General features: G+C 35.8%; 2 protein-coding genes across 2 annotated transcripts; one reads left to right on the top strand and one right to left on the bottom strand.

Annotated features, from left to right (window-relative positions):
* Positions 1-3458: 3458 nt before the first annotated feature.
* On the top strand, positions 3459-14377 carry LOC132617889 (NAD-dependent protein deacetylase SRT1). Its single transcript, XM_060332957.1, has 14 exons — positions 3459-3737; positions 5158-5187; positions 5278-5370; positions 6358-6477; positions 7714-7814; positions 7979-8087; positions 8360-8439; positions 8592-8670; positions 9631-9684; positions 10428-10524; positions 11029-11111; positions 11874-11941; positions 12717-12822; positions 13858-14377. The coding sequence occupies exons 1-14, from the start codon at positions 3639-3641 to the stop codon at positions 14149-14151; spliced, it is 1413 nt and encodes a 470-aa protein (XP_060188940.1). The 5' UTR covers positions 3459-3638; the 3' UTR covers positions 14152-14377.
* Positions 14378-19407: 5030 nt separating this feature from the next.
* On the bottom strand, positions 19408-19878 carry LOC132617476 (uncharacterized). The gene has a single exon (XM_060332475.1). The coding sequence runs from the start codon at positions 19876-19878 to the stop codon at positions 19408-19410; it is 471 nt and encodes a 156-aa protein (XP_060188458.1).
* Between the last annotated feature and the right edge of the window lie 7810 nt (positions 19879-27688).

The following is a 27688-nucleotide window of genomic DNA, read 5'->3' as shown; positions in this document are numbered from 1 at the left end:
TAAATTCCCCATACAAATGATAGAGTATTTATTGGATGAATTGGGTGGTTCTGTGGTCTTTTCTACAATAGATCTCAGGGCAAGATACCATCAATTGAGAATGGCTAAAGAGGATACTCACAAGACTGCATTTAAGACTCATGAGGGTCATTATGAGTTTTTAGTCATGCCTTTTGGGTTGACTAATGCACCTTCGTCCTTTCAAAGCCTTATGAATGTTGTGTTTAAATCATTATTAAGGAAGTCAATGCTTGTATTTTTTGATGATATACTGATCTATCGCAAATCTATGTCTGTTTATATAGATCATGTAAAGGCTGTGTTTGAACTAATGAAGCAGTTTCAGTTGTATGCTACGATGTCAAAGTGTGCTTTTGGGGTGGCTAAGGTGGAATACTTGGGACATTTCATAAGTGCTGAAGGGGTTTCTACTGATCCCAAGAAAATTATAGCAGTTCAACAATGGCCATGTCCTTCCAATATCAAGCAGTTGAGAGGATTTCTAGGCCTTGCAGGGTATTACAGAAGGTTTATTCAACGTTTTGGGGCAATTTGTAGACCATTACATGATCTGCTTAAAAAGGAGGGGTTTATGTAGTCAGATGAGTCTACTACAACTTTCAACACATTGAAGCAGGCCTTAATTTCTGCTCTTGTATTAGCTATGCCAGATTACTCTAAACCTTTCTTGGTGGAAACAGATGCTAGTGGTAAATGCACTGGGGCCATCTTGGTGTAACAAGGGCACCCAATTGCTTATATTAGCAAATCTTTAGCTCCTAGACATCAGGCTTTGTCTGTATATGATAGAGAATTACTAGCACTCATCTTTGCTGTGACCAAATGGTCACATTACTTGCTTGGCAACCACTTTGTTGTCAAGACTGATCAGAAAGCTTTGAAACATTTACTCGATCAGCATATTCACACAGACTTTCAGGTTGTTATGATTTCTAAGCTGATGGCATTTGATTTTCAATAGAATACAAGAAGGGTTCAGAAAATAAAGCTGTTGATGCTTTATCTAGGAAACCTGATGCTGAGATTTTAGCTATTTCATTGCTTACTCCTAATGATTCTTTGTATCCTCAAATCAAGGATACTTGGGAGTCTGATGCTGCACTACATGAAGTTCTTACCAAACTCCCAACACAATATTATAAATCTTACATCTGGTGTAACAATCAACTGAGGTGGAAGGGCAGACTTGTAGTAGGAAATAACCAGCAGTTGAAACAAACTATCATTGGTTTGTGGCACAATACTCCTCAAGAGGGGCATTCAGGTATGGATGCTATTGTTAGAAAAGTTCAAGCACTGTTCCATTGGAAAAATCTCAATCAAGACATTAGAGATTTTATCAGCAAATGTGACATCTGCCAAAGACATAAGTATGATGTTGCTGCTTACCTAGGGTTTGTTACAACCTTTACCAGTTCCTGATGGTGTTTGGACTGATGTGTGTCTTGATTTTATTGATGGCTTACCCAAGTCCAGTGGTAAAGAGGTGATTCTGGTGGTAGTAGACATGCTAAGCAAGTATGGGCATTTTATTAGTTTGCAGCATCCTTATACTGCTCAAACTATTGCCCAAAGTTTCTTAGACAATGTGTTTAAGTTGCATGGTATGCCAGTTACTATGACTAGTGATAGAGATCCTGTGTTTATGAGTGCTTTTTGGCAAGAATTGTTTACCTTACAAGGAGTGCAATTGCAGAGATCGACTGCATACCATCCACAAACTGATGGTCAAACTGAAGTGCTAAACAGAACCTTAGAGACTTATTTAAGGTGCTTTTGTTCAGATAGTCCTAAGGAGTGGGCTGCTTACTTACACTTGGCTGAGTGGTGGTACAATACTACCTACCATACTACTATCAAATGCACTACATATGAAGTGTTGTGTGGTCAAAAACCCCCTATACATCTTCCTTATCTGGTAGGAGAAGCAACTACTGATATGGTGGACAGATCATTAGCTGCAAGAGAAGCTGTTATTCAACTTCTGAAGTTTCATATTGAAAGGGCTCAGCAGAGAATGAAAGATTTAGCTAATAAACACAGATCTGATATGGATTTTGTGGTTGGTGATTGGGTATATTTGAAGTTACAGCCTTACAGACAGATTTCAGTGGCAACTAGACCCTTCAATAAGCTTGCAGCCAAGTATTTTGGTCCTTACCTTGTTGATGCTAAGATTGGTGCAGTAGCATACAAGCTTCTGATGCCAGCTGATGTTTTAATTCATCCAGTTTCCATGTCTCTCAACTGAAGAAGTGTCATGAAGTACCTCATTCTATCAACCACCCACCGGTGTTTCATTTATCCAGTCCTTATTGTCCTACTCCGGAGTCTATGCTAGAAAGAAGATTGGTAGGGCAACAAGGCTGTTTGTCAAGTTTTAGTTAAGTGGAGTGGAATGGATGCTGAACAAGCAACTTGGGAGTACCTAACTCAGATGCAACATAGATTTCCTACTTTTCATCCTTGAGGTCAAGGATATTCTTTAGAGAGGGGTATTGATACACGTTTAGGACTGGGTGAAGTAGTTAAAGAGTTAGTTAGATATTTCCCAGAGTTAGTTACAAATTCCCAAAGTTAGTTAGAGCAGTTGGGTTTTAGAAATTAGTTGCACTGTTCACAGGATTACTTAGAGTTGAGCTGGACAGTTATGTTGATTGTATAAATACCTATTGTAATTGAGAATTAACATTAATTGATTGTGATAATAAAATCTTCTTGTCACTCTTCAATATCATTCTTACTTAGCTATAATCTCGAATTACTTCCCTGACCTAGCCATCATCTTCCTCGAGTTCACTCATGGATTAACAACTGTACATTTCAATTTGATTGTGCATCAACTACTCCGTCCTTAATCAGAAGTCTCGAGTTCAAGCTTTGATTATAGAGTTGCCTTTGTAGGGAATCCCCAAAGTAAGTCTTTTCAAGGGAAACTTACGTAAATGTATCCTTTGGCCAACTAGTTTACCAACATGTATAGAGTTGCCTTTGTAGGGAATCCCCAAAGTAAGTCTTTTCAAGGAAAACTTAAGTAAATGTACCCTTTGGCCAACTAGTTTACCAACATGATCGAAGTATAAACTACCGACACACTTCGGAAGTATACATTGTGTATACATTTTATAAACTAGATGACTGAATAATATTCGGCTGTAATTTTCCTATTTTTCAATGTGAATGTAGATTAGTCGGGCCCACACTGGATATATGATAACAAGTGGAGAAAAAAAGAGAGAATAAAAGGTGGAAAAGAAGAGTCTTTGATTCAATTAGAACATTTACCTAAGAAGGTAAAAACTACCAGTTCTGGTAATTTGGGGCCTCATTACAAATAAATTAAATAGGCAATTGGGCCCTCATGAGAGTACACAAAATACTGTTTGGGCCCCTTAAAAGATACATAATTAATAAAAAAGGAATAAATGAGCAAAGAAGGGAACAAGGGGGGCAAAAAAAGCAAGTACTTCACCATCTTTACTAATACAGCAAACTGAAAAGGCACTTCTTGTATATTATTCCTCTGCTTCCATTGTTCTTCAGTGATCAATCAAACTTTTTTTTTAACAAAAAAAAAAAAAAAAGGATTGTTACTGAAGAAAGAAAAAAGAGAAAAAATGTCTTTAGGTTATGCAGAAAAATTATCTTTTATAGATGATGTTGGCAATGTTGGAATGACTGAATATTTCGACTCACCTATCGTTTTGCAAGAAAAAGTGAGAATTTTTTTTTATATATTTTTTTTTTTGCATTTTTGTTTGCTACCCTTTACTATTTTTGTGTTACTTGTTGTGTTCTTTTAGTTGTTGGATCATTTTATGTGGCTGCAAATATCAAGAACTGTTTTTTTATTTTTTAGGTTTTTGTGCTTAATCAAGAATGGAAGTTTAGGAAGTGGGGTCTTATTTAATTGCTTGATTAGTTTGCATTTTAGATGTTTCATGAGATCTAGAAGTAATTCCCACATTACTGAGTTTGAAAGGACCCTGAAAATTGCAATTTCATTAGTCTTATTAGGGATTGTTAAATTTTAAGGGGTGCAAAAATGAAGCATTGGGAGTTTTGTAATGGTTTTATTCAAAAGAATTTTGATAGTATCATGCATTGTTTTGGTAATGAGCAAAATGTTAAACATTTTAGGATGATAAACTTCTAAGGTCTTTAGTCTTCTCGATTTGATAGAAATTCACGGTTTACCATAAAAATTAATATCAGTGCAAGTAGGACTATATTTGGAACATTCATGTGCATTAGGGCTTCAATATTTCCTTTACGTAATGAGGAAGTCTTTCTATTAGCAGCATTATTGCAGCTTGTTGAATATCCATGTGAATTATGTATTTAATGCTGCGATCGTCGTTCCTTTTGCTTTATCTGCTATGTTAAGGGCTTAAGGTAGCATTAGTTAATCATTTAGAAAAAAGGATTAGTGTTAGGTAGTCAGTTGATGATCCTATTGCTAATGTTTACTGTCAGAAACCTTCTGATAAAACCGATTAAAGTAAGAAATGAGAAGCAGCATTTCAAATCATATGCTGCCTACCTCTAATATAGTATTTCTTAGGAAAAAGTTGGACTATATAGAATGAAGAGAGGAAGGAATTAAGGAATAAAGATATCAAATCTAAAATAGGACAAGCTAAGAGTACCGGGATAGTGCTCAAAACTTATCGTTGTTCATTTGGGATGTATTTGGAATTTTGAAGTTCCCACTGCTGTAGAAGATGTTTCCAGCTTTTCGTTATCTGTGTCTAGGCAACAGAAATGAACTTAATTTTTTTTGGCAGATATATAGCAATTGTTTCAAATATCATCAGCGTTGTAATTTCTAATTGTCATGCCGTACGTTGTTTCTTCTTTTTTAGAATTCTAGGACCCAAAAACATTCTTTTGTTGCCCTCACGTTAAAGTGAAATCTTATTCTTAATAATTAAGGAAAGAATGTGAAGTAGATTTTTATCGCTGAATATGTAGATTCTAGCTTTAATGTCTATACATAATGCCGTTAAGATTTTCTGGTGCTAGAGTATCTTCTGTTTCTTTCAGTTGCTTGTCAAAGATCAGTTAAAAAAGGCAGAATCGCTTTATATTTCTGTGTTCTTACTAATGCTAATTCTTTTTATATAAAATTTTCAGATTGAGAGACTTGCCGTGATGATACAAAAGGTGAGTCCTTAAACGGTTGCGGTCTTAGCTATCCCATGCATAGCTTTTCCCATTAGAAATAACCCATTCTAACTCTTGTTTCTTCTACAGAGTAAGCATTTAGTGGTGTTTACAGGAGCAGGAATATCCACTTCTTGTGGTATACCTGATTTTCGTGGTCCCAAGGGCATTTGGACTCTTCAGGTAATATCGTAGATATATCAGTAATTGCAAGCCCCTCTTTTTGAAAGCACATTGCTTGACATGTTTCTACCTTTGATAATGTTAAGACTTCTGAATTGAATGCTGCCCCTTCAACCTAATTTTAGCTTATTTGTTCATTCATTATCTCCAATCCTTCTCTTTCCGCCTGCAATGTCATCTTTTAGGCCAGATGTCGGCAACTGAGAAGAGGATGTCTGTGGCTCTGTGGAATCCTTCTTTTGTGTGTATTTGATCCGGAAAGATTATATAAATAAGTGGAAGAGAACCATGTACGATAAAGTTGTTTGCTAGGTCTCTCACTTTGCTTGGTAATAGTGATATGAATAAATAAAGGTGGCCTTGAAAGCATGATCTATCTTGCGTTGGGGGAGCTGTTTTCTCCCACATGAGTTAGTTAGATCTACCCACATGCATGATACCTTCCACGGTTGAAAGAGAAATAATATCTCAATTTCTGTTGTTTTATGTGGTGTCGTTTGTGTATATTGTCTAGTTCTCTTAATTCATTTCTAATATTGTATTGACTATTAATTTTTTCACTAAGTAGGAAGAAGCTGAAAAAAACACTATAGTTTATACTTCCATAAGGAAAGAGCACAAGTTATTGTAATTTTTTTCATTTTCTTACTTTTTTATGTTGCCCGAACCCTCTGAAAATGTTGTCACACCCGTGTTGGATATCCAAAATGCATAGCTTTTGGAGGATCCAACACACACCTAGCTGTATTTATGAAGAGTTCGAGCAACACAGTTTTTTTTTTTTTAAATTTATTATGGTAGTATCTGGGTTAGCTTGCGTGCACCTACCACTAATGTTGTCAGGATAAAACCATGTCTATGATGTGAATGTCTGTATATAGCATTGGAGCATTGTCCACGAATTAAAATTCTATAATAGTTCGTTACAGCAAAAGAATTATGGGCTATAATCTATCTTCTTATCCCTTTTATTCAATTGACTTGTAGAGAGAAGGGAAAGCGCTACCAGAAGCATCATTGCCATTTCACCGTGCAACGCCAAGCATGACACACATGGCCCTAGTGGAACTAGAGAAGGCGGGTTTTCTAAAGTTTCTTATAAGTCAGGTATGGCATTATTGGTTTTCTTACTATATGGGGTGCTTAACGTTTGTAGGGTTGTTAATTATTTCACTTTCAGCGTTTGTGTTTGTAGCTAGTGCTGCTTTTTAAATGAACTCACAATTTCAACCCCCGATCGCGCTTCTGTTTTTCATTTCTTGTGATTAGTCATTTAATTGTCCATTTCCATTCCCGAAAAATCCCTGTTCTACCCCTTCCAATTTCCTATGTGGTTCCTCTCCGTTAAAGTAGGAGAAGAGCTCCGCTCACTCTTCTTGCTTGGTGTCTATACCTGAAGCCGCTCTCTTTGACAGGCTAACCGATAGCTAGGGCTGTCAATTGAACACACCCAGTAATCGTTGACTTAGATTTAAAATAGTTTTGATACTGTTACTAGTCGTATTTGGCTCTGGTTCCAATTTGCACGTCATTCAATGTAACATGTTACTAGGAAGACCATGCTAATTCAGGTAAACTACTAAACTTGTGTTTTGCATAATTAAAGGCCTTTTGAGCTTGCTTTGCTAATCGATGGATCATGGTCTACCGATATATTAAAGTTTTGGATGATGGCGAGATTGAAGATTTAATCATTGAGTTAAATACAGCTCCTTTTACCTGTTCTTGTAGCACTATTTGACTGTATGCACGGTCAACTCTCCTTTTAGCCAACTTCAACTAATCCATAGTGACATTATAATTAACCAGCAATTGAATGAATACCTTCACGGTTATCATTCCACCCAAAAGAGGGGTGATATAGAGGATTCACATAGCCAACCTTAACTAGTTTGGGATTGAGTTGAAGTTGGTAAATTGATGTCTCCATTTATGTTTTGCTCTGTTCTGAGTGTCTTTACTGTTGTCCTTATATAGAAAAAAATATGTTTACTGTGACCTAACGGAAGCAACAGGACAAAGACAACACTCTTAGTTCCAATTTAATATTGTGTTGGGTATACTTTATGCTGGTGGTGTGGATGCATTCCATTACTCCATTTCCTTCCATTTCAAACTTTTTCCATCCCCCTCCTCAGCCCGACAAAAATTAGTTCAACCAATTAGAGAGGAGAGAGAGTTTCTATCTATTTGTGCTTAAAATATGACCTTTCACTTGATCAAGAGATGTTTATTCTACTTAAATGCAAAGCCTCAGATTCCATTTGTGTACTTTCAACTGTCTACTCCCAAAAAGGTTCAGATTTATCAAGTGTCACATCATTACTCATTTAAAAATGGTAGAACATTGATGGCCTCCATCTTCGCTCTGGAATTCCAAGGGAGAAGCTTGCTGAATTACATGGGGATTCTTTTATGGAACGATGCCCTTCTTGTGGAATTGAGTAAGATTCATCCTTTTCTATAGCATGCTATCCTTTGCTATTATGCACGTTCCCACAGTTCACGTGACTCTTTTCATATATTCACATTCATGCATCTTTTTATGCATGTAGTCTTCTGATAAGATTGGTTATAAGAGTCTAATTTTATGACTTGACCCATGAAGGTATATGAGGGATTTTGAAATAGAAACTATTGGGTTGAAGGAAACTGCACGGCGTTGTTCCAAGGTGGGCTGTGGTGCAAGACTTAAAGACACAGTTCTTGACTGGGAGGTAACCATAAGCAGCATTGTGTTTAATTACAAAGTCCTTGTATCTGCGCTTCTCTTTACAGTTGTAAAGTTATATTCTGTGGCCCTTTAATAGTGACAGTTAAAGATATATCCAGGGTTGCACCCTCATGAGCATCCAGTTGTAACAGTGTCGATTTTTTTTAATTACCAGCTATTTGGGTCAAATTGCCAAACGTTTTTATGGCTAACAAATGATTCCACCTATCACTCTGTTGTTGACCTCATCCATGCCCCTCCTATTTTCCTCCTCAGGATGCTCTACCTCCAAAGGAGATGAATCCAGCTGAGAGGCACTGCAAAATGGCTGATGTTGTGTTATGTCTAGGGACAAGGTAAAGCCCAATTATCTATTTGACTACCTCCATAATCTGGAATTTTGATGCATGATGCTAAAATAATGAGTTCTTACAGTGTTGTTGACTCTCAACTGTTGAACCATTTACTTCCGTCATTATTTGGAACGTGACTTGTTCTACTCTTGCAGTTTGCAGATCACCCCTGCCTGTAATTTGCCTCTAAAATCACTCAAAGGTGGTGGAAAGGTTGTAATAGTAAATCTTCAGGTACATTATTCCTTGTCCCTAATGTAACATCAGCTAACAAGTATCCCATATTTCCATCGACCTAGTTGTGATGACAAAAAATGCGCCAGACCCTCATATTCCCCCCCCCCGGGGCCCAAACCCAACCCTCCAAAGAAAAAAGGAATAACAACCACCATGGAGATGTCAGTGTTTTAACTAGTGATCTGTAAATAAGGATGCCAAAATCACTTCAGCATGATTTACAGTTTGCAACTGTTGTTAGAGGGTAAATGCTTTTTATTTCACCTCGTGTTCAGGAGACATCTTTATGAAGGAGACTAAGGTTTAATTTTCACATTTCAAGATGCGAGGATCCAAAATTGCAAGACTTGAATAAACAACAATAATAATGATTCCACAAAAATTGAAGATGAGCCGACAAGGACAAGGAAGTTTCCCTATGAATTGTCAACTTGACTTTTTGATCATCCTGTACTGCCATGGTTTAACCAAAAACAACAAATATTACTCTCTATTCTCAAATGAATGCAGTTATTTCTTCCTCAATCACTAAATCATGTAGGTAAAGCAATCATTTAGCTGATTAGTCTGCGGTACTTTGCCATGATAAAGGATTCAAGACTTGCTTATCAGAGCCAAAGAAAAAGAAGATAAAGACTTTCAGGTGCTGTTAAGTTTGAATTTTCTACTAGGTCAAATATAAGAGGATCTCCGAGGGAATAAGAAAGAAAGAAAAGCTTATTAACCTAAGGATGAAAATTTCACAAGCTCCGTAACCAAAATGTTATAAAAGATAGGTGAATATCTGGTTTTTTTGAGGAAGGAAGATAGGTGAATATCTCTTGCTTTTATATTGTGATACCCTGTCAATGACCACTCTTGAAAATACTCTCTGCCGATCAAGCTGTGGACAAAGATGCTTGATTAGTAGGAGCTCATCTGTCACGTAGCTCTTATATCCCTTGTCCATTTTTGCAGAAAACACCCAAGGACAAGAAAGCAAGCTTGCTGATTCATGGCCTTGTAGACAAGGTATCGTATTCGTGTTGTTGTATCACCCTGGAACTACTATGCTACTGATAGTTGTTATCATGTTACATAGTTTCTGTATAAAAAATATTACTATTGCTTGGTGAGCTTTCAATGTAGAATCACTAAATGGAATATTCAACCTTCATCTGACTACTTGGAACTAGCAGGTGCTAAACGGCTTGCTAGCCCAAAGTCAATGTTGATTCTTTAACCAAGTGCTTATAGAGCAATCTTCATTCATCCTGCTTGGATGTTATGGGACAATTAGGGTTATCAGAAGCACCCCCCCCCCCCCCCCCCCCCAAAAAAAAAAAAAAAAAGCACCACTACCAAAATCAACCTCAAAGTGACTTAAAATGGTTTTCTAGGACATGTCAAGTGGCTCCCATTGATCGCAAATGTTACTAGTAGACCTGTATCAAACAGTAGCTCTGGAACTTCCAGCTGGGCCAGCTCTAGTACCACTTTTGACTCCCAGGATTCATGTTTTTGATAGCTTTAGTCAACATATTGGGCTCAGGTTCTCATTATGTTGTTGTTAGTTTCTCAGAACGTTAGGATCACTAGTTGAAAGATGACGTTGGTTCTTTTACTCTACCTAGTTCCCAATGTGAGGGAAGTAGGGTGTTGCAAGCTTTGTTCACATGTTCGCATATGTTTTTCAGACGGTATTTGATCTGAAAAAGATTGTTACTTTTGATTGATCTTGTTTCCAGAGTTTTTACCAATATGGTTATGAACAGGTAATTGCAGGAGTCATGGAATTCCTCAGTCTGCGAATCCCGCCATTTATTAGAATTGATCTTTTCCAGACCATTTTTACTCAGGCCTTAAGTCTTGGTAATATCCCTGGATTTATGCCTATCTTCTTTTATTTAACTGTCCATTTGGTATTTTGAAGTCTTAGAGCTCAAAAGACATTTTCACTTGCACTGTGATTTTTATTTGCAAGCAATCTCAATGCGTGTGAATGTGCAAAAAGCAAGTTACAATTTGGCCAATTCTCTTCATCTTTTGCTGATACTAGTGAAAATGAAGAAAAAATTGCACGTGTATATCTTAGTTCTTGTAGAATGTTAGGAAAAGAGGCTGACAAATTTAGTTATTCTTTTGTTCCTCCAACTTGAAACATAGGATTTATGTAGGAATTCCTTTAAATGAAATGAAAAATACAACTTGTTTCTTTCGCTATGTTAACATATCTGGTAAATTAATATTGGATGTGGTCACAAGTAGTAGTACTATTAAAAAAATAGATTATAGGTCTGATCAAATTTCAAAATATGGTCCTCTTTTGAGTGGTTCATTCATTAAATGATCTATCTGATTTATTTGTTTTTGCAGATAAAAAATATTTAAATTGGACCCTAACGGTGACAAGTGTTCATGGAAATAGGGCACCGTTGCCTTTTATCAAATCTGTAGAGGTGAGTTAATAGCTTTGTCCACAGATTCAGCTGATTATGTAGAATAAGCATGTATGTGTTTCTAGAAGATAAGAATGTTGCTGTGGATCTGATAATTCAGCATCACATTCCCCACCCCACCCCTCCCTTACTTACTTTATTGCCCCTCAAGAAGTGAAGGAATATTTTCTAGCATGCCATCCCCCACTCCTCCCCTCGTTTTCTTCCAGGATCAAGGTTATTAAGCAGAACCCAACAATTTTCTTTGAGGAGAAGATCCAAGAAACAATAAAATAGTAAGAAAATAATCTTGGAAAATTAAATAGCAAGCAGTAATGGTGGAGTCCACCAATGATAAATGGGCTTTAGGAATCTTTTGTGATACCTTATCTTCCAAGAGTTCACCAATGATAAATGAGCTCTAAAAATGTGACTGGGGATGTGCTAAGTAAAAAGGAGTATGAATAGTCCTACCATAAAAAAGAGTATTAGCGCTACTTCGACTTACCTCTTGAGTTTTTCTGTTACTTGATTTAAGCAATTATTTTTGCATAGACTCTGAGTAGCTTAGAGACCTTTTTGAATTGTCAATGACTAATGGAAGTTGTTTTGTTATGATGCTCGTTATAGTCGTTTGTCTCATTTGCAGGATTCGTTTAATAAACAGTTACTTTTCTTCTTCTCAGTCACTTGACGTTTGTCATCAGTACTAGTCCTAAACCCTCATAAACTCTCTGGATCCACTATGGTAATATCTCTGCTGCTTTTGAAATGGAATTGTAGGTTTCTTTTTCAGAATGTCAAAACATGAAAGCAACTGTTCTGGATAAGCAACCTCTTCAGCTAAAAAGGTAGTTTGATAATTCTTGAAGCTCTATTATTCAGTGTGAAGTATAATCTTGATGTGTCTCTGTTATCCATTTTCTTTTGGCATAGTTTCTCCAGTATGTTCAAAATATTTTGCTCTTGTATTAGTTACTCAAGATTTTCTACTTGATGCGTTAAAATATCACGTAGAAAAGGATGATTAGATCCGACAATCTTGATCAGACATTTTCAGAAGTTATGGATATTTTGGAAAAGAAAGATGTTATCATTGTCAGCAAAGAGCTGTAGCATCCAAAAATAATTCTGACAATCAATTACCTTTTCCTCTCTCTTGTATACCTACCATTACTCTGAACAAAGTCTTAGCTACTTAAACGGAAAAAATGAAGAAATATAAATTGGACACATAATAAAATGAGAAAAGGACAATGAGAAGTAATATGAAAATCATTTCAACAGTTTCCACTTTTTCTAGCCAAAAAAGGAAAAAGAAAAGAAGACTCAAAGTTGGTATACAAAGCTAGTATGTTAAACTCAAATTTATTGATCAGGAAAAAAATCTAAAAGAAAATATATAGCAAAGTAAAAGGTGGAATCTTAAGCATTGATTTTCTTAATTAAAATTTTGAATTTGTCGAATCTTAAGCATTGATTTTCTTAATTAAAATTTTGAATTTATCTTAGTGGTATATGCTAGTTTTCCCTATTAATTATTGGTGAGGGTTTATTTATATGCTTACTAATGTCATAAGCTTTCTCAACTTGAGACATTCTTATTCAACTCCTATTCCTCGTCAGGCGGACAGTTAAGACTGCAGATCCTTTTAATGTTATGATGAAATTGAACTTCAGTGATGGTTGCAAGTGTTCATCGGCTGAAATCAAGATTCCTATTGATTTTAAGGTGAGAAGACGATTTTTTTTTTCCCATCCAAATCATCACTGATTTGATTAATCTCTGGCCACATTGTTATAATGCTTTATTCAGATAAATGCATAGAAAATTACTTTGTTCTGACCTGTATATTCATTTTATATTGATAAAAGATGCCTAGCCAATTCCATGCTAGCATCCATTGTCCTTTGTGGAAACTGAAACATGATAAATTGATAACTACCATACTTGTTTTAACTTCGAAATACTGAGTGTTGATCTTCTGCAGAATCAAAATGTTCTAGACATCAAAAAAAAATGTTTTACCCTGTGTGCACTCGAAGGGTAGCGGCTGCGGGTTCCCATGTCATAAAAAAAATATGTTCTAGACATCATTTTTATGTCCCACTGTCATTTTCCTTAGGCTTAGGCCCTTGCCATCAGATTTTCTGCAGTACGTCTCTTGGTAAATTTGGTGAGAGGCTAGAAACTATTTACGCACACTTTGGTGGGACTTTGACGCCAAGAACTCCCAGTCAACTATCTAGCTATAGCCTTGGCCACTAATTACTGAACCAACGCTTTATAGCTCGAGTTATTTATGGCATGATTCATGTTACATATATTTGCTTGGCTTTTGTGAGAACAATTTAATGATCTGATTAGAATCAATATCTGAATCTGCTTTATGTTCTCTGCATTAATGAATGAGAGACCACTTGTCAAGAATCAAATTGTTCTACTCTTTTGTTCTTTTGTAGAATCACAACTGCCTTAGAGACCATTAAAACAGGCTCAATATAGTAGTAATTGAATAATAAAATCTCTTCAGAACTGACCATCGTTGTAAAGGGATGAACTTTTGTATTGCCCGGTGCTATCTTAATGCTTGACTGTAGTAGTTAATGAATATCTTTTTGATTAATGATCAAAATAAGTTGTGAAACTAGAAGCTGGAGACGTACGAGAAACACGATTGGATAACATTTCAATATATATATTCTTGTTTATGAAGAATATTGACTGTCCCGAGAGATGATTGTAACGTTTTATTCTATTGTGCAGATTTCAGCACACGTGTTCAACGATGATAAGGATTCCATATTACAAGATCTAAGAGAAAGCGCCATCGTGGATCCTAGCTGTGGACAGACGGCAGTTATTGAGAAAAAGGTCATTATGGTTCCTAAAAGTGAGATCATGGTTCATGCCGTCGTAACAAACATCGTCAAGTTTGAAACAACTTGTGGGGATTTAAATAATGGCGCATTGAAACGGAAATATGAAGGTTTTAACGGCATCATTCCATCTCGAAAGCGATCCAACGGCAGGAGACCCAGAGTTGTAAATGGAAGGTGACCTCAGGGGCTATACAACTACTGTAAATATTCGTGTAGTAGTATTCTCAGAAAAATGTGTTAATATGTGGAGACTGGGTGAATTTTGATAGTTAATACACTCGGTCTTGCTCATGATAGAAATCTAAAATTTTACCCATTTTTTTTATTAGGCCTAAAATTTAACTCTCATTTCTTTTTCTAATCCATTCTTGAAATTCGTATAAAGGGTGTATTGTTGCTGATCTGATTTGTTCTTATCTATCACGCATATACTGCAAGCGAAATTGACAATGTACCATTGTAACAAAGAGAGTTAAGATTCTGATGGAGGGAGAGAAACAAACCATTTTGGAGTATCAAATCTTAGGATAAGAGTTTTTATTCAATAAAAACAAACAAACAAAGTTGACTCGTGGTTTGTGGTTATTTCTTCTATAGTTTAATTTACGTCTAAATTTGGTGTGTAGATTTTTAGGGATCACAATGCATTCTAAGCCACACTGTTTACGCAAAAGAAATAAAAATTTGAATATTTATTTGTCTTGAGAGATCACTGCTATTGAATGATGAGTCGCTGTCCGTGTAAAAATCATGGCAAAATACTATAAAAATCATGATAAAGTTGATTGGAAAAAGGAGTCGTCACTAATACCTATCACAAAATATTACTACTATAATCGAAGTACAAGATAGAAATTGAAGGACAGGAAACTACAAGTAGGACAACACCCAACTATCTACTAACCTTCTACCCTAATTTGTGTCATCCATAACCTCCTATTTAAGTTCATGTCCTCGGTAAGCTAGACCTATGTCATGTCATGTTTAATATCACTCCTCAATGCTTATTCGGCCTACCCCTACCTCTCCTAAAACCGTCCATAGCCAAACTCTCATACCTTCGCATTGCGGCATCGGTGCATGTCCACTGCACATGCCCGAACCATCTCAGTCTCGCTTCTCACATCTTATCTTCCACCGAGGGCACTCCCACATCTTGTCCCAAATATCTTCATTTCTAATCCTATCTCTCCTAGTATGCCTACACATCCATCACAATATTCTCAACTCCGCAACTTTCATCTTCTGAACATGAGAGTTCTTGATGGCCAACACGCCACCTCATACAACATAATCAGTCTAACCACCACTCTATAGAACTTTCACTTAAGTTTTGGTGGCACCTTCTTATTACACAAGACTCCGAATGTGAGCCTCCATTTCATCAACCCTACACCATTACGATGTGTGACATCCTCGTCAATCTTTCCATTTCATTAGATAATAGATCCAAGATACTTGAAACTAACTTTCTTTTGAATGACCCGAGTACCAAGCCTCATGCGTAATGTTACTAAAATTGCACTCCAAATACTCTGTATTGGTACTACTCAACCTGAACCCTTTAGACTCCAGAGTCTGTCTATAAACCTCCAACTTGGCATTAACTCCGTTGGAGTCTCGTCAATCAAAACTATGGCATCCGCGAATAACATACACCATGGCGCTGCACCTTGAATTTGGCGCGTCGGTCCATCCACCACCATGACAAATAAAATTGGGCTAAGAGCTGATCCCTGGTGCAACCCCATTATCACTGGAAAGTGCTCTGAGTCTCCTCCTAGTGTTCATACCCTGATCTTGGCTCCATCATACATGTTTCTGATCGCCCTAGTGTACACAATAGAGACACCTCTAGCCTCCAAGCAGTTCCAAAGAACCTCCCTTGGGACTTATCGTATGCCTTTTCTAGGTCGATGAATACCATATGCAGGTCCCTCTTCCTCTCCTTGTACTGCTATACCATTTTTCTTATAAGATGAATGGCTTCGGTAGTAGTGCGTCCAGGCATGAATCCGAACTAGTTCTCAAAAATAGACACGTCTCTCCTCACCCTCATCTCCACCACCTTCTCCCAAACTTTCATAGTGTGGCTTACCAGCTTGATACCCCTATAGTTATTGCAACTCTGAATGTCCCCCTTGTTCTTATACAAAGGAATCATTGTACTCTACCTCCATTATTCGCGCATCTTCTCCGTCTTAAAATAACATTACACAACCCAGTCAGCCACTCCAAATCTGCCTTGCCTGTGCTGTTCCAAAATTTCACCAGGATTTCATCAGGCCAGTTGCTCTTCTCCTATGCATCCTGCGAACAAACCCCTTAACCTCCCCAACCTTTATACTCCTACAATACTCAAAATCGCGACATCTCTCAGAGTGCTTCAAATCTACGAGTACAATGTCTTTGTCCCCTTATTCGTTCAAAAGTTCATGAAAGTATGACAGTCATCTCCATCTAATGAGAGCGTCCTCCATCAGTACTTTGCCGCCCCTGTCCTTGATGCATTTCACTTGATCCAAGTCACGTGCTCTTGGCTCCCTCGCCTTGACTAACATGTGCAATAATCTAAGAATGAGAGAGAGGAAGTTGAGTAGAATTAGTACAAGTATGAGATACTAAAGGAAAAATGTTTTCATAGAATTTGACATCTCTAGAAACAAATATCTTATGAGAGGAAAGATCAAGCAATTTAAAACCCTTTTGATGATAGGTATGCCCTATGAAAACACATTTACTGCCCTGGGATCTAGTTTGCTTCTTAAGTGAGAAAGAGTGCTAGCATAGTAAAGACAACCAAATTTTTTCAAAGAAATGTAATTTGGTTTCTTCCCAAATAGGACATGATATGGAGTTTTGAAATGAAGAGCTTTGGAGAGTAATCCATTTATCAGGTGAGTTGCAGTTAAGAGACATTCCCCCCAATAGATTAACGGAAGATTGGATTGACATAGTAAAACTCTACATCTCTACATATTTCTAAAAGATGTTTATACTTTCTTTCTACTATCCCATTTTGTTGGGGTGTGGCTACACAAGTTGTTTGGTGAATGATGCCTTTGGAAGCCAAAAAATCAGAATTATATAGACTTTTACCAATTCCTTAGCATTATCAGATCTGATTATCTTAACTTTGGTGTTAAATTATCTCTCAACTAAGGCCAAAAACTGTTGTAAAAGATGAAAGGCATTGCTCTTTGTTTTCAAAAGGTAAGTCCAAGTCCCCCTACTAAAATCATCTACTATGGTTAAAAAAATATCTATGTCCATCATGATTTGTAACTTTGTAAGATCCCCAGGAATCCACGTGAATCAGTTAAAAAATGGCTTTAGTTGAAATAGTACTAACTGGAAAAGAAAGTTTTGCTTGCCTTGCTTTTGCACAAATATCACAAGGATTGACAGAATGAAGTGAAGCAGAAGAAAAATTAAAATTAGATATATTTCTCATACTAGATATGGGCAAATGCCCCAACTCTTGATGCCATAGCATTACATTGAAATTAAAAGCACTAGAAATGGAAACAGACTCTAGGACAATATTAATACTAGAATTAAAACTCTTAGACTTTGAAACAACATTAGAAACTGGACTACTACAATGTTTATGTGGAATTGAAAAAGTTGTTGAAATAGGCTTGGCCTGGACTGCATGAACTCTAGGCCTGACGGGAGGCGATTTGAGAATATAGAGCCCTTCCATAACCTCCCAAAGAAGTAGTGGCCTCTTCATATTGTTGAGCTCTAGTCCTGCTGCATTGTACTGATTCTTCTTTGTCTTTGTGAACTTAAAAATCTGAGGGACGTCCTATCAACCTGTAGCATCTATTCACTTCATGATTAGTCATCTTACAATTAGTACAAAACAGTCCCCTCTTTGGTTTATAGTCAAAGTTAGGTTTGAATTTTTTGAAAAATACTTTCAATTACTGCTAATTTACCATAACAGAAAGTAGTTTAGCTTTAGGAGGAGTTTTGTTTAAATTCAAATTTAATTAGATAAGATTAGTTGAGATATTTTAGCTATTTTTGAATTTTTGTTATGCAGATTTGTCTACAGATTACATTTTCAAGTTGGCTATTTATAGCCCTCCTATGCTTAATAAAAATCATTAAGAGACTATTTCAATCAACACTTTCAACCCTTTTTGCTGCCCCATCTTTTAAAAAATCAACAGTGTTATCAAGAGCCTCATTAGTCTTATGGAATTGTGAGTTGTTAGAGCCTCCATTGATCTTATTCTCAGTGAGTTCATTGAAGAACTTTCAACCATTTTTAATTCATACCTATTTTCAACCCATTTTTAACCTTTGCTTATTTTTAAGGCTTGGGCCCCATTATCAATTTTTAACCAGTATCCTTTTTAACCAGTGCTTATTTTCAACGCACAGGGCTATTTTCAATCAATAACTATTTTAAACCAATATCAATTTAAACTATTTTCAAACATGACAAGTAACATTCACTCTTTCAATGCCCAACAAATCTTTACTGGTTAAAACTATCAAATTTGGTCAGTGAAGTTCAAGTGTTACTTTGAAACCTATGATTTTTGGATTGTTGTAATGGAAGAAAAATCCATATAACTTTTAGCAAATCCTACAATTATCCAAATTAAAACAATTTCAGAAGAGCTTTTAAACAACACAAGGTTATTGAGGGTGCTTTTTATGCACAAATCCAAAAGAAGAAAAAAAATCATGGCACAAAAGTGTGCAAATCCTCAAAATAATCCTCAAGCATAAGCAACAGAAGCAGAATTTGAGGAGCAACATTTTTAAATTGTAGCAACTGAAGCAAATGAGGAGTGTTGAAAAATACTTTCAATTACTACTGATTTACCATAATAGAATGTAGTTTAGCTTTAGGAGGAGTCTTTGTTTAAATTCAAATTTAATTAGATAAGATTAGTTGAGATATTTTAGGTATTTTTGAATTCTTGTTATGCAGATTTGTCTGCATATTATGTTATCAAGTTGACTATTTATAGCCCTCCTATGCTTAATAAAAATCATTGAGAGACTTTTTCAATCAACACTTTCAACCCTTTTTGTTGCCCCCATCTTTAAAAAAACCAAAAAAAAATCTCCTCATTTCCTAAATTTTTTTGTGTGTTTGGATCATTTTGCTATTTATTAAACCTGTAGTTGCTAGCTGAGAAAGCTACTTCAGAGACCTGAGCAGATACATGTATTTTTCTTTGTTTCTCATCTTGTATGAGAAATGAATAAGCATGTCCCACATATGGGAGTGGTTCTAGCATCAAGATGCTGCTTCTTACCCCAGAGTAGGCATCATTTAAGCCCATGAGAAATTGAATCAACCTCCTATCTTGATGAGACTTGATAGTTTTGGTCTTATCATCGCAAGTGCAAGTACAAGTACAGCGATCAAAGGCGTTAATAGCATCTAATTCATCCCAAATCTTCTTTACCTTTGTGAAATGTCCAATAATGTCACTGGATCCTGCACAACATCACTTAGTTCCTTTTGAAGCTGATATAATTGTGCTCCATTGCATTGACCAAACTTGGTTGATAATTCCTTCCAGATCTCTTTTGCAGTCTTTGAATACAAGACAAATTTAACAATTTCTTTGGAAAGTGAGTTGAGAATCCAAGAGATAACCATGTCATTGCATCTTGACCAAAGCTTGTACTGATCAGAAGAGGGTCCAGGTTGAACAAAAGTTCCATCAATCAAACCCTGTTTGTTTTTGGCTGATAATGCAGTCACTATTCCCCTGCTCCAACCCGCATAATTTTTTCCATCAAAAAGAGTGTTTACCAACTGCATACCAGGAGAATCAGAGGGATGAAGATAAAAGGGGTTTGAAGCATCAACTGTTGTGCTTGTTACAGTTTCTTGTTGATTGGTGGTGTTAGCATCACTTTCAGTCATGGTGAGGATGAAAAATAGAGACTGATAGATTCAGAAAAGAAAGAAAAGATTGAAAGAGAAGAAATTTTTTCCTATTGCTCTGATATCAACAAGATTGAAAATGCAGAAAATTTTCTATGTATTTGATTGTATACCCGGTATGCCTATATATACAAACTAATGGAAATAATAAGAAGCTTCTATGCTAATAGATTTTGCACAGCTGTCCTATACAAATTTTGGTTGTGTATGTAACTAACTTGATTCTTTACAATGTTGACTATTGAGAGGATAGATTAGTAAAAAACTAAGTACCTAGCGACCTAGATATTTTTCTTCTATGTTGTACATGCAGATTCAGACATGTAACTGCAGTTGGGCCAAGTTTTGACAGCAAATTGGGCCTTTTCTGAATATTTCCCTTGTCAAGTTGTAAAGGCCCAATATCTTACCCAAAACTATTCAAAATACTAAGCAGGCGTTTGGCCATGCGTTTTCAAATCATGGTTTCAAACAATGACCCCAAATCAGTGTTTGGACATGCGTTTCTACTCATGGTTTCAAACACCAAACCATCCAAAACGGCATGGTTTGGGATTTCAAACCATGGTTTCAAATTTTTATAAATATAAAATTGGACCCATATGTTTGTATTTTGTAAACAAGACCCATAAGTTGGTAGAAATGCATGCTCGACGTGAAGATATTGTTCGTACCATGTGGGAGGATTATATTAAAGAATAGTTACATTACTATTCACGTTAAATTTTCTTTTTTATTGAACTAAAGTTTGATCAATTAAAGACGTGAATTGATGTTGGTAAGATTGTATAAGAATTAAGAATGTTTTGATAATTTCACAACTTGTGAGGTTTTTATGTCTATAAGAGAACATAGAACTTAAATATCCAAATTGTATGTCTAAACATGGTTTCAAACCATGTCCAAACGGCCCCTAAAGAGGGCCATCGTTTGCTTCCCTCCTTCATTCGATGTATACAATGAACATATGTTCTGCTCTTTGTCAATGTTCTTCATTACTGTCATCATACCCACCGCGATAAAGAAGTCCCAAGGTGTCCAGACAAGTGTTAAAGGCCTTAAGAACATATAAGTTAGTGCACTTCATCTCCCATAGGGCTGTCCTGTCCCGTATATTGCTCTTCAGGTGCCAAACAGTGAGTCCCCGACTCATAGTTGCACAACAGAGAATTCCCCCCGAGACACCTAGAGATCTCATATAGAAATAGTTGAGCGTATTCAGGTAAGTCTAGAGATCAAAAACACATATTCAGACTATTGTATCGGTTGACTTAAGGTTGAAAGTCAAGCCAATAGAATACTCCGTCGATAGCGCCTCCTGATTTTGGCCGCTCTGAAGGGTGGTAAATGCTGGGGTGAAAATAAAGAGGAGTTTCAAGTGCGAGGGTGATTTCACTCCAAGCATTAGTTTGAGAAGAGAAACTGTCAATTGTTACCGTTGATTCTGCCGGCACCTTGTAACGAACTATCGTGAACGAGATAACACCCTTATTAATTGGGTCATCCAACTTGCAATTAAACCCAATTGCCACATACTTAGCACATATTTTTTATATCTATCCCAACCTCGACATGCTTAGTACATGTTAGTACATCTGGGAGGGCATATAGCAATAACATCTTCTCCATGAAAGGAAATGTGAAGAATAAAACTGGTGCAAATATGGTATAGACTATAGAGATTATATGGTCATTCCTCCCTCTCAAGTTGTTAACCGTGCTCCTTGGAATATTGTGTTACCTAGTTAGTTGTGCTTAGTTTGTGTAAATGTTGAATAGGGATCATCCGTTTTAATATGATACTCATACAAGGTAACATTTGAAGTCGACATATATTGTAATAGTCATGCTAATATCTGAAGCTATACACTCCACAATAAGCGTCACTTGCCAGACCACAATCACAAACTTTAGATGCCCCCCACCTTTTTAAGTTTGCTGATTTGAATATCGCTCTAATACTTTAATCAATTTTGCCAATGTGTTGCACATTTATCTCTTTCTTTTTCGTTTATTTGGAACAGAACTTTTTATATCGCCATGGAGAAATGGTTTCCTAATCTTTAATTCCGATTTGCTATATCATATTTGCACCAATTTATCTTTCTTTCGAAAATTCGAATTGGTTACCACCAACCCAAAGGCTTTTGCGAAATCCAAAAGTGAGACTCCTCCTCTGTTTTTGTCCCCGCAGCCACAACCTCCATGCACATCGTCATAACCATCCGGAATTGACTCGATGTGTCCATTGAAATCTCCTTCTACAAATAGCTTCTCAGTGGTTGGTATACCTCTCACCACCTCATCCAAATCCTTCAAAAAACGCTTCTTATAATTTTAATTGATGTTTTCGCTTTTTCTACGTTTTTCGTTTTTCTTTTGGATGAGTGATGGATTGAAACGCCTTAACTCCTAAAAAAAAAAATACATAATAGGTATTATTTTACCTAGAAAAGCTAAATTAATTCAATTACTAATGAGTTTGTCTGCACTTCGCACAGTCGTAAAGTATTCATTGAATTTATAAATTAATTTTTTTCGGAGTTTAAATAATATGCAACATGACTTCATCAGTAATAAATTTATACCATTGGTCATCTTTACCTATTATAACAGATAATATATCATTTTTCAGTATTTCAAATTTTATAGGTTAAGGAGGCTACTTACCCGACTTAATAACGTAACAAATTATTTACATAGACCGTGTCCAAAACTTAAACTCTTTTATGACCCAAGGTAGGGGTAAGATCTGCGAACACACTGTCTCCCTAAGAACTCACTTTTGCGGGATTACACTGGTATGTTGTTGTTGTTGCTGCTTTGTTAAGGCAGTTACAATGAGTATTCCAGACGAAGGGTCGAGGGGATTATGCCGGAGCGAAGAGAGATAGGGCCTAGGAATAGAGTTGAAGTTTCTGTTCATTACGATTGATTCAAATCGAGAGGTTATTTGTTGATCGTGAGTTGAGTGATTCATTGTGGAACTAAGTGTATTACGACGTTTCTTAAATAAAAGGTTAATTTTTTGCTTAACCATCACCACAATTTGCTGATGCAGGGATCAATGGATCAATACTTTCGAAAAAAAATACTTTTACCAATATTAGAGGGTGGAAATGTCTCAACTATCTAAATAAGTATTTTATTAAAAAAAATTAAAAACACTTTTGCTACCAAAGGCTTGGCTAAACAGGATGTTATTATTATAAAACTTGAAGGGCTAACCTTTTCATCTCAAATTTCTACGAAATCAAAAGTATCAAATTCAATAATTCATGTTATCGTTTTAAATTCATAATTGAATTCATGTTATCGTTTTAAATTCATAATTGAATCAGTGCGTGTGTATGTGTTTGGGTGGGGCGGGAGGGGCGGGGGGTGGGGTTTGGTATCTAAAACCTAGTTGGGGGATGAAAATGAGTTTTACGCTCAATTCAACTCTTCCGCCTTATATTACCCCATTTCCCCAAATTTCAAAATCAGAGAAGTTAAACAATTTCAAAATTAGAGAAGATGCCTGCAATTCAATTTGTGTCTCTAATCTTTCAATCATGTTCAAAAGTTTTAGCTAAACAAGTTAAAAAGAGTTCAGCATCTCATCCTCTTTTCCAAAAGTGTATTCTCGATATTGCACAGGTAACGATATTCACTCTCTATTTGAGTTCAAAGTTAATCAATCGAATACAATATGTTGCTCCCAAACGCACACGCAAGTATATGCGATGTATAAGTAATATAGGATTTTTAAATTCAGATATCGATCCCACAGGGACTTATGATTAATTATTTACTAAATTAAACTAATACTAATTGTCTAAACAAGAAATAAAATGCAGAGATATAATTATCAACTAACTAAAAATAGAGAAAGCAAATAATGAACTTCAACCAAGAAAGAGCCGATTTTTATCGGAGAAGAGATAGATCTAGGGTTATGACTACTAACAATCCAGTTGAGGCTTCAAATCGTTCTACCTATAGGTTACTAGTTGACAGGTTAATTATAACTTTATGAGTATCTTCCGAGTTGCTCACAAGCCTGTAGATGCTACTATAACGCCTATATCCCTATGATCGCCAGAGGTAACAAGAACGCATTTACTTCTCTGTATTTAACTAAGCAAGACTAAAGGGTATATTCCTATCCTCATTAGCGAAACGATTATATCGAACAACCTCTATTTATTCTTATTACGCATGCAAATTCCCTATCCCTAGTTCAATTCACACGCCACAGATAGTGTTCAACTATTTCGTCAAATAATCAAATAATTAAGACCAAGAATAAATAAATAACCCAAAGATGGAAAATCAATAGATAGAAACGATAATCAAACGTTAATTTTCATGCTAGTGTCAAAACCCTAGAACTAAAGAGTTTAGCTCCACATAGACATGGAGGAAAAACAATAAATCATCCGAATAAAAATGTCAAAATAAGTAATACAGAGAAGAGAAGATAAAACCTTGTAACTACGGCCTCCACGGCGGCTCAAAGCTCTCTCTAGGTCCAATATTTTGAACTAAGGATTTCAAGCTATCCAAAGTTATGTCAAAACAGTATAGCATATGTATTTATAGGATACCAAAAGACTTGAACTTTTAAAAACCAAATCCAACTCGAACTAGAAAAAAAATAGCGAGCTTGCGTGTCACACCCGCGTCGCGGGTGTAACACGGACTGATCAGAAAAATAGATTCAGAGGCTGCTTTCTCCCGCGTCGAGTGTGCGACGCGTGAGCAGCACATTACTGCTGCCAAAGTTCTTTTTCCATTCTTCTTTTCACGATGTTTCTTCATTATTTTGTTTTTCAATTCTTTTCCTTCTTTGCTTTGTTTTCTTGGCTTTGTTTTGGGAGACAAAGTTTATTTAATTTTACTCTAAATCTCTTCATCTTCATATTGCTTTATTTCTACACAGTAAAAATATAATATTAAGCACAAATCAATATCATTAATACTCAATAGACAATTAAAAGATTAAAATGTGAAGCAACTAATAGCTAACTATATGCATTTTTAGGCCGAACATCACCACTCACTCTCTACTTTTTTTCTTCAGAAACATAATATATACATGTCTAAATTGAACTCTGTATTGGATGAAACCAAAATAGAGTTCGAGCTGTTGGACAAAATCAAAGCTCTAGACTCCGCTTCGAGTCTAGTCGGCGATTTCGTCATTTTATCTGTAAGTTTATCACTTTCTCAGCTTTATTGCCCTAGATTAGCTTACTTTGTTTTAATTTAGGTTTTGCTATTTCTCTGACCAGTTTTTAGTGTTTTTGACAGGATGCTTATTTGTTTGATGAAATATTGCTATGTAGTAGTAAATTATGATCAGAGAGAAACCAGTTCGTCGTAAAAGTTTGTGCCTTTTTGAGAATTTACATCTTATTACGGAATCGTAGAATGTGCAGTTAGCTGTTGATACTGATTTTTTCCTGTTGTTTATGCCGTTTAATTGGTTTACTATCTTACATGCCTGATAGAGTTTGGAAAGCATGTGTTGAAGCAAATATCAGTGTGTGTGAGGTATAATTTACAGCTTATTAAGTACGAATTTTATAGAACGTACAATTAGCTCTCAATGCTGATATTTTGTGGTAGACGTGTCAGTACGGCATCGTAATTAGTTAGATTAATTTAAGTTAATAAGATGCTAGCCATATATTTACGATACATGTTGAATGTTGTTGTATAAAATTTATTTACTAATATGAAGATGTTAGTAGTTTAATTCTAATTCTAAAATATTTCTACTATAAAAAGTAGATAGTTTCTCTTTATTTTTCTACCAAATTCAGTATTATCTAAGCAAAAAAAAAAAAAAAAGTTAAATTTACTATTACTGGGAAAAAAATGGGGCCTCAAATTTCCACCGGCTGTGTGGGTGGGTGGGTTTTTTTTTTGGGGGGGGAGGGGGAGGGTGGGTAAAGCAAAGGCTTTACTAACTTCCTCTTGAGCCAACCTTGTTCGCACTTGCCCGCACCCCCCACTCATCCAAGACGCACTCAAATTCTCTAAGAGAGACTGACCATCGACCTTAAAACTTATTTTGCTTCTAATTTGATTTTTTTTTTTTCAAATACCAAACCTAACCAAATAATTATATTTAAAAAAAAAAAAAAACAGACCAAGTTAGAGACTTTTTTTTTCGCTTCTCTTTAGTTCTATTTTTCCCAAGCATTATACAATTTTAAAATAAAAAATAAAAAATTACCTATCAAAATAAATCTCGGTCCATAAGTAAACTACTTCTTGGTCTATCAACCATTACACTTTAATCAACCTTTTCTTTTATCGATAATCAACCAATTATCTATTGATCAAGTAACCTGTCACGCCCGTATCATAAATCATGAATCACAAAGGTTACTGAGAAAAAGGTCATTATGGTTCCTGAAAGTGAAGTCATGGACTCATGGTAAACAAACATTGTCAAGTTTGGAAAAAATATTATACATAAACAGACCCTTAAACTTGGCATCAGCTGACAAGCATGCCCTCCAATTTTGGGTGTGTACAAGTGGGTACGTCAACTTGTCTCCATTTTGTCAGTTGAATACTTCAACTTACAAAATGATCATCTAGACACCTCCAAAATCATGTGTCACGTCAGCATTTATATTTATTTGTTCAATTTTAAACAAGTTGAAGTACCTACTTATGCACATCTAAAGTTAGAGGACATAATTGCTATCTAAGATCAGGTTTGGGCGCATGTTTATGTATTATGCATTTGGGAAAAGCTGTGGGCACTTAAGTAATGGCTCATTCAAAAGGAAGTATGAATGTTTTAATTGCATAATTCCATCTCCAAAATGAGTAGAAAAGAAAACCCTTTCCATTGCAAACTGGGAGGGTGTTTCTTTCCCCAAATTTGCTTGACTTTTGACTTAATTGGTAAAGGCTAGAATATTGACTTAATTAGGGCAAGATAATCTTCTTTTTCTCTAGTAAGCGTTTCTTAGCTTTTTACAGGTTCGATTTTTTTTTATTTTAAATTGAGTTGTTTCTCAGTTAGGTTTGAGATTGCACTAGTTTATCTCTTGTTAATCGTTATGTTTATTTGTTAGCTGGATTAAACATGATTAGATTAGATTTAATAGCCTATAAGGGCTTGAGACAGATTAGAGTAGTGACTTCCCGTTTAGTTTTAACAAGTGAATGCGTGTGTATGTTTTATTTTTATTTTTGAGTTCATGGTCAAAAACACAATTGAACTGTCACTTTTTCGCGAGTTTCACACCCAACTATCAGTTATTCCGTTTTCCTATCTGAACTATCATCATCATTTATGTATTAAAAAATGCATCTCAACTATCAACTATTCCCGTTTCTTACCTAATAGGTTTAAGATTTTCAGGTAGGAAAAGGGAACTATATATAGTTGAAGTGTGTTTTAATACATAAATAATGATAGTTCTGTAGGAAAAGAAAACAATAGATTATTGGGGTGCGAAACTCGTAAAAAAACTATAATTCATGTGTGTTTTTGACTATTATCTCTTCCTTTTTATTTCCAAATATATATTGGGAGCAATTATTCCTTTTTTTTTTTGGGATAGTGGAAAAGTTGACATCTTGAGATTACCATTTTAGTAGAACCCACTGTGTTTAGCTCCTCTAGTGGTTTGAGAGTGAAAGCTCTAAAAAATTTCATGTAAATAGTGCCTTCCTGTTGAGCTATCACCATTGAATGTATTATCGAGAGTTTTTATTTATTTCCAACTATGTATAGACAACCTTTTTTTTTTTTTTTTTTTTTTTTTAGGGAAACTTA

Source organism: Lycium barbarum, chromosome 11 (assembly GCF_019175385.1).
Source record: "Lycium barbarum isolate Lr01 chromosome 11, ASM1917538v2, whole genome shotgun sequence".
NCBI classification, from domain to species: Eukaryota; Viridiplantae; Streptophyta; class Magnoliopsida; order Solanales; family Solanaceae; genus Lycium; species Lycium barbarum.
The sequence above is the reverse complement of the archived record's forward strand: the minus strand, read 5'-3'. Positions and strand labels throughout refer to the sequence as shown.

Coding starts and splice junctions, on each gene's coding strand:
- LOC132617889 (XM_060332957.1), top strand. CDS start 3,639: ATGTCTTTAGGTTATGCAGAAAAATTATCTTTTATAGATGATGTTGGC. Junction 8,088..8,359: donor ACACAGTTCTTGACTGGGAG/GTAACCATAAGC, acceptor TTTCCTCCTCAG/GATGCTCTACCTCCAAAGGA. Junction 12,823..13,857: donor AGATTCCTATTGATTTTAAG/GTGAGAAGACGA, acceptor TCTATTGTGCAG/ATTTCAGCACACGTGTTCAA.
- LOC132617476 (XM_060332475.1), bottom strand. CDS start 19,878: ATGACTGAAAGTGATGCTAACACCACCAATCAACAAGAAACTGTAACA.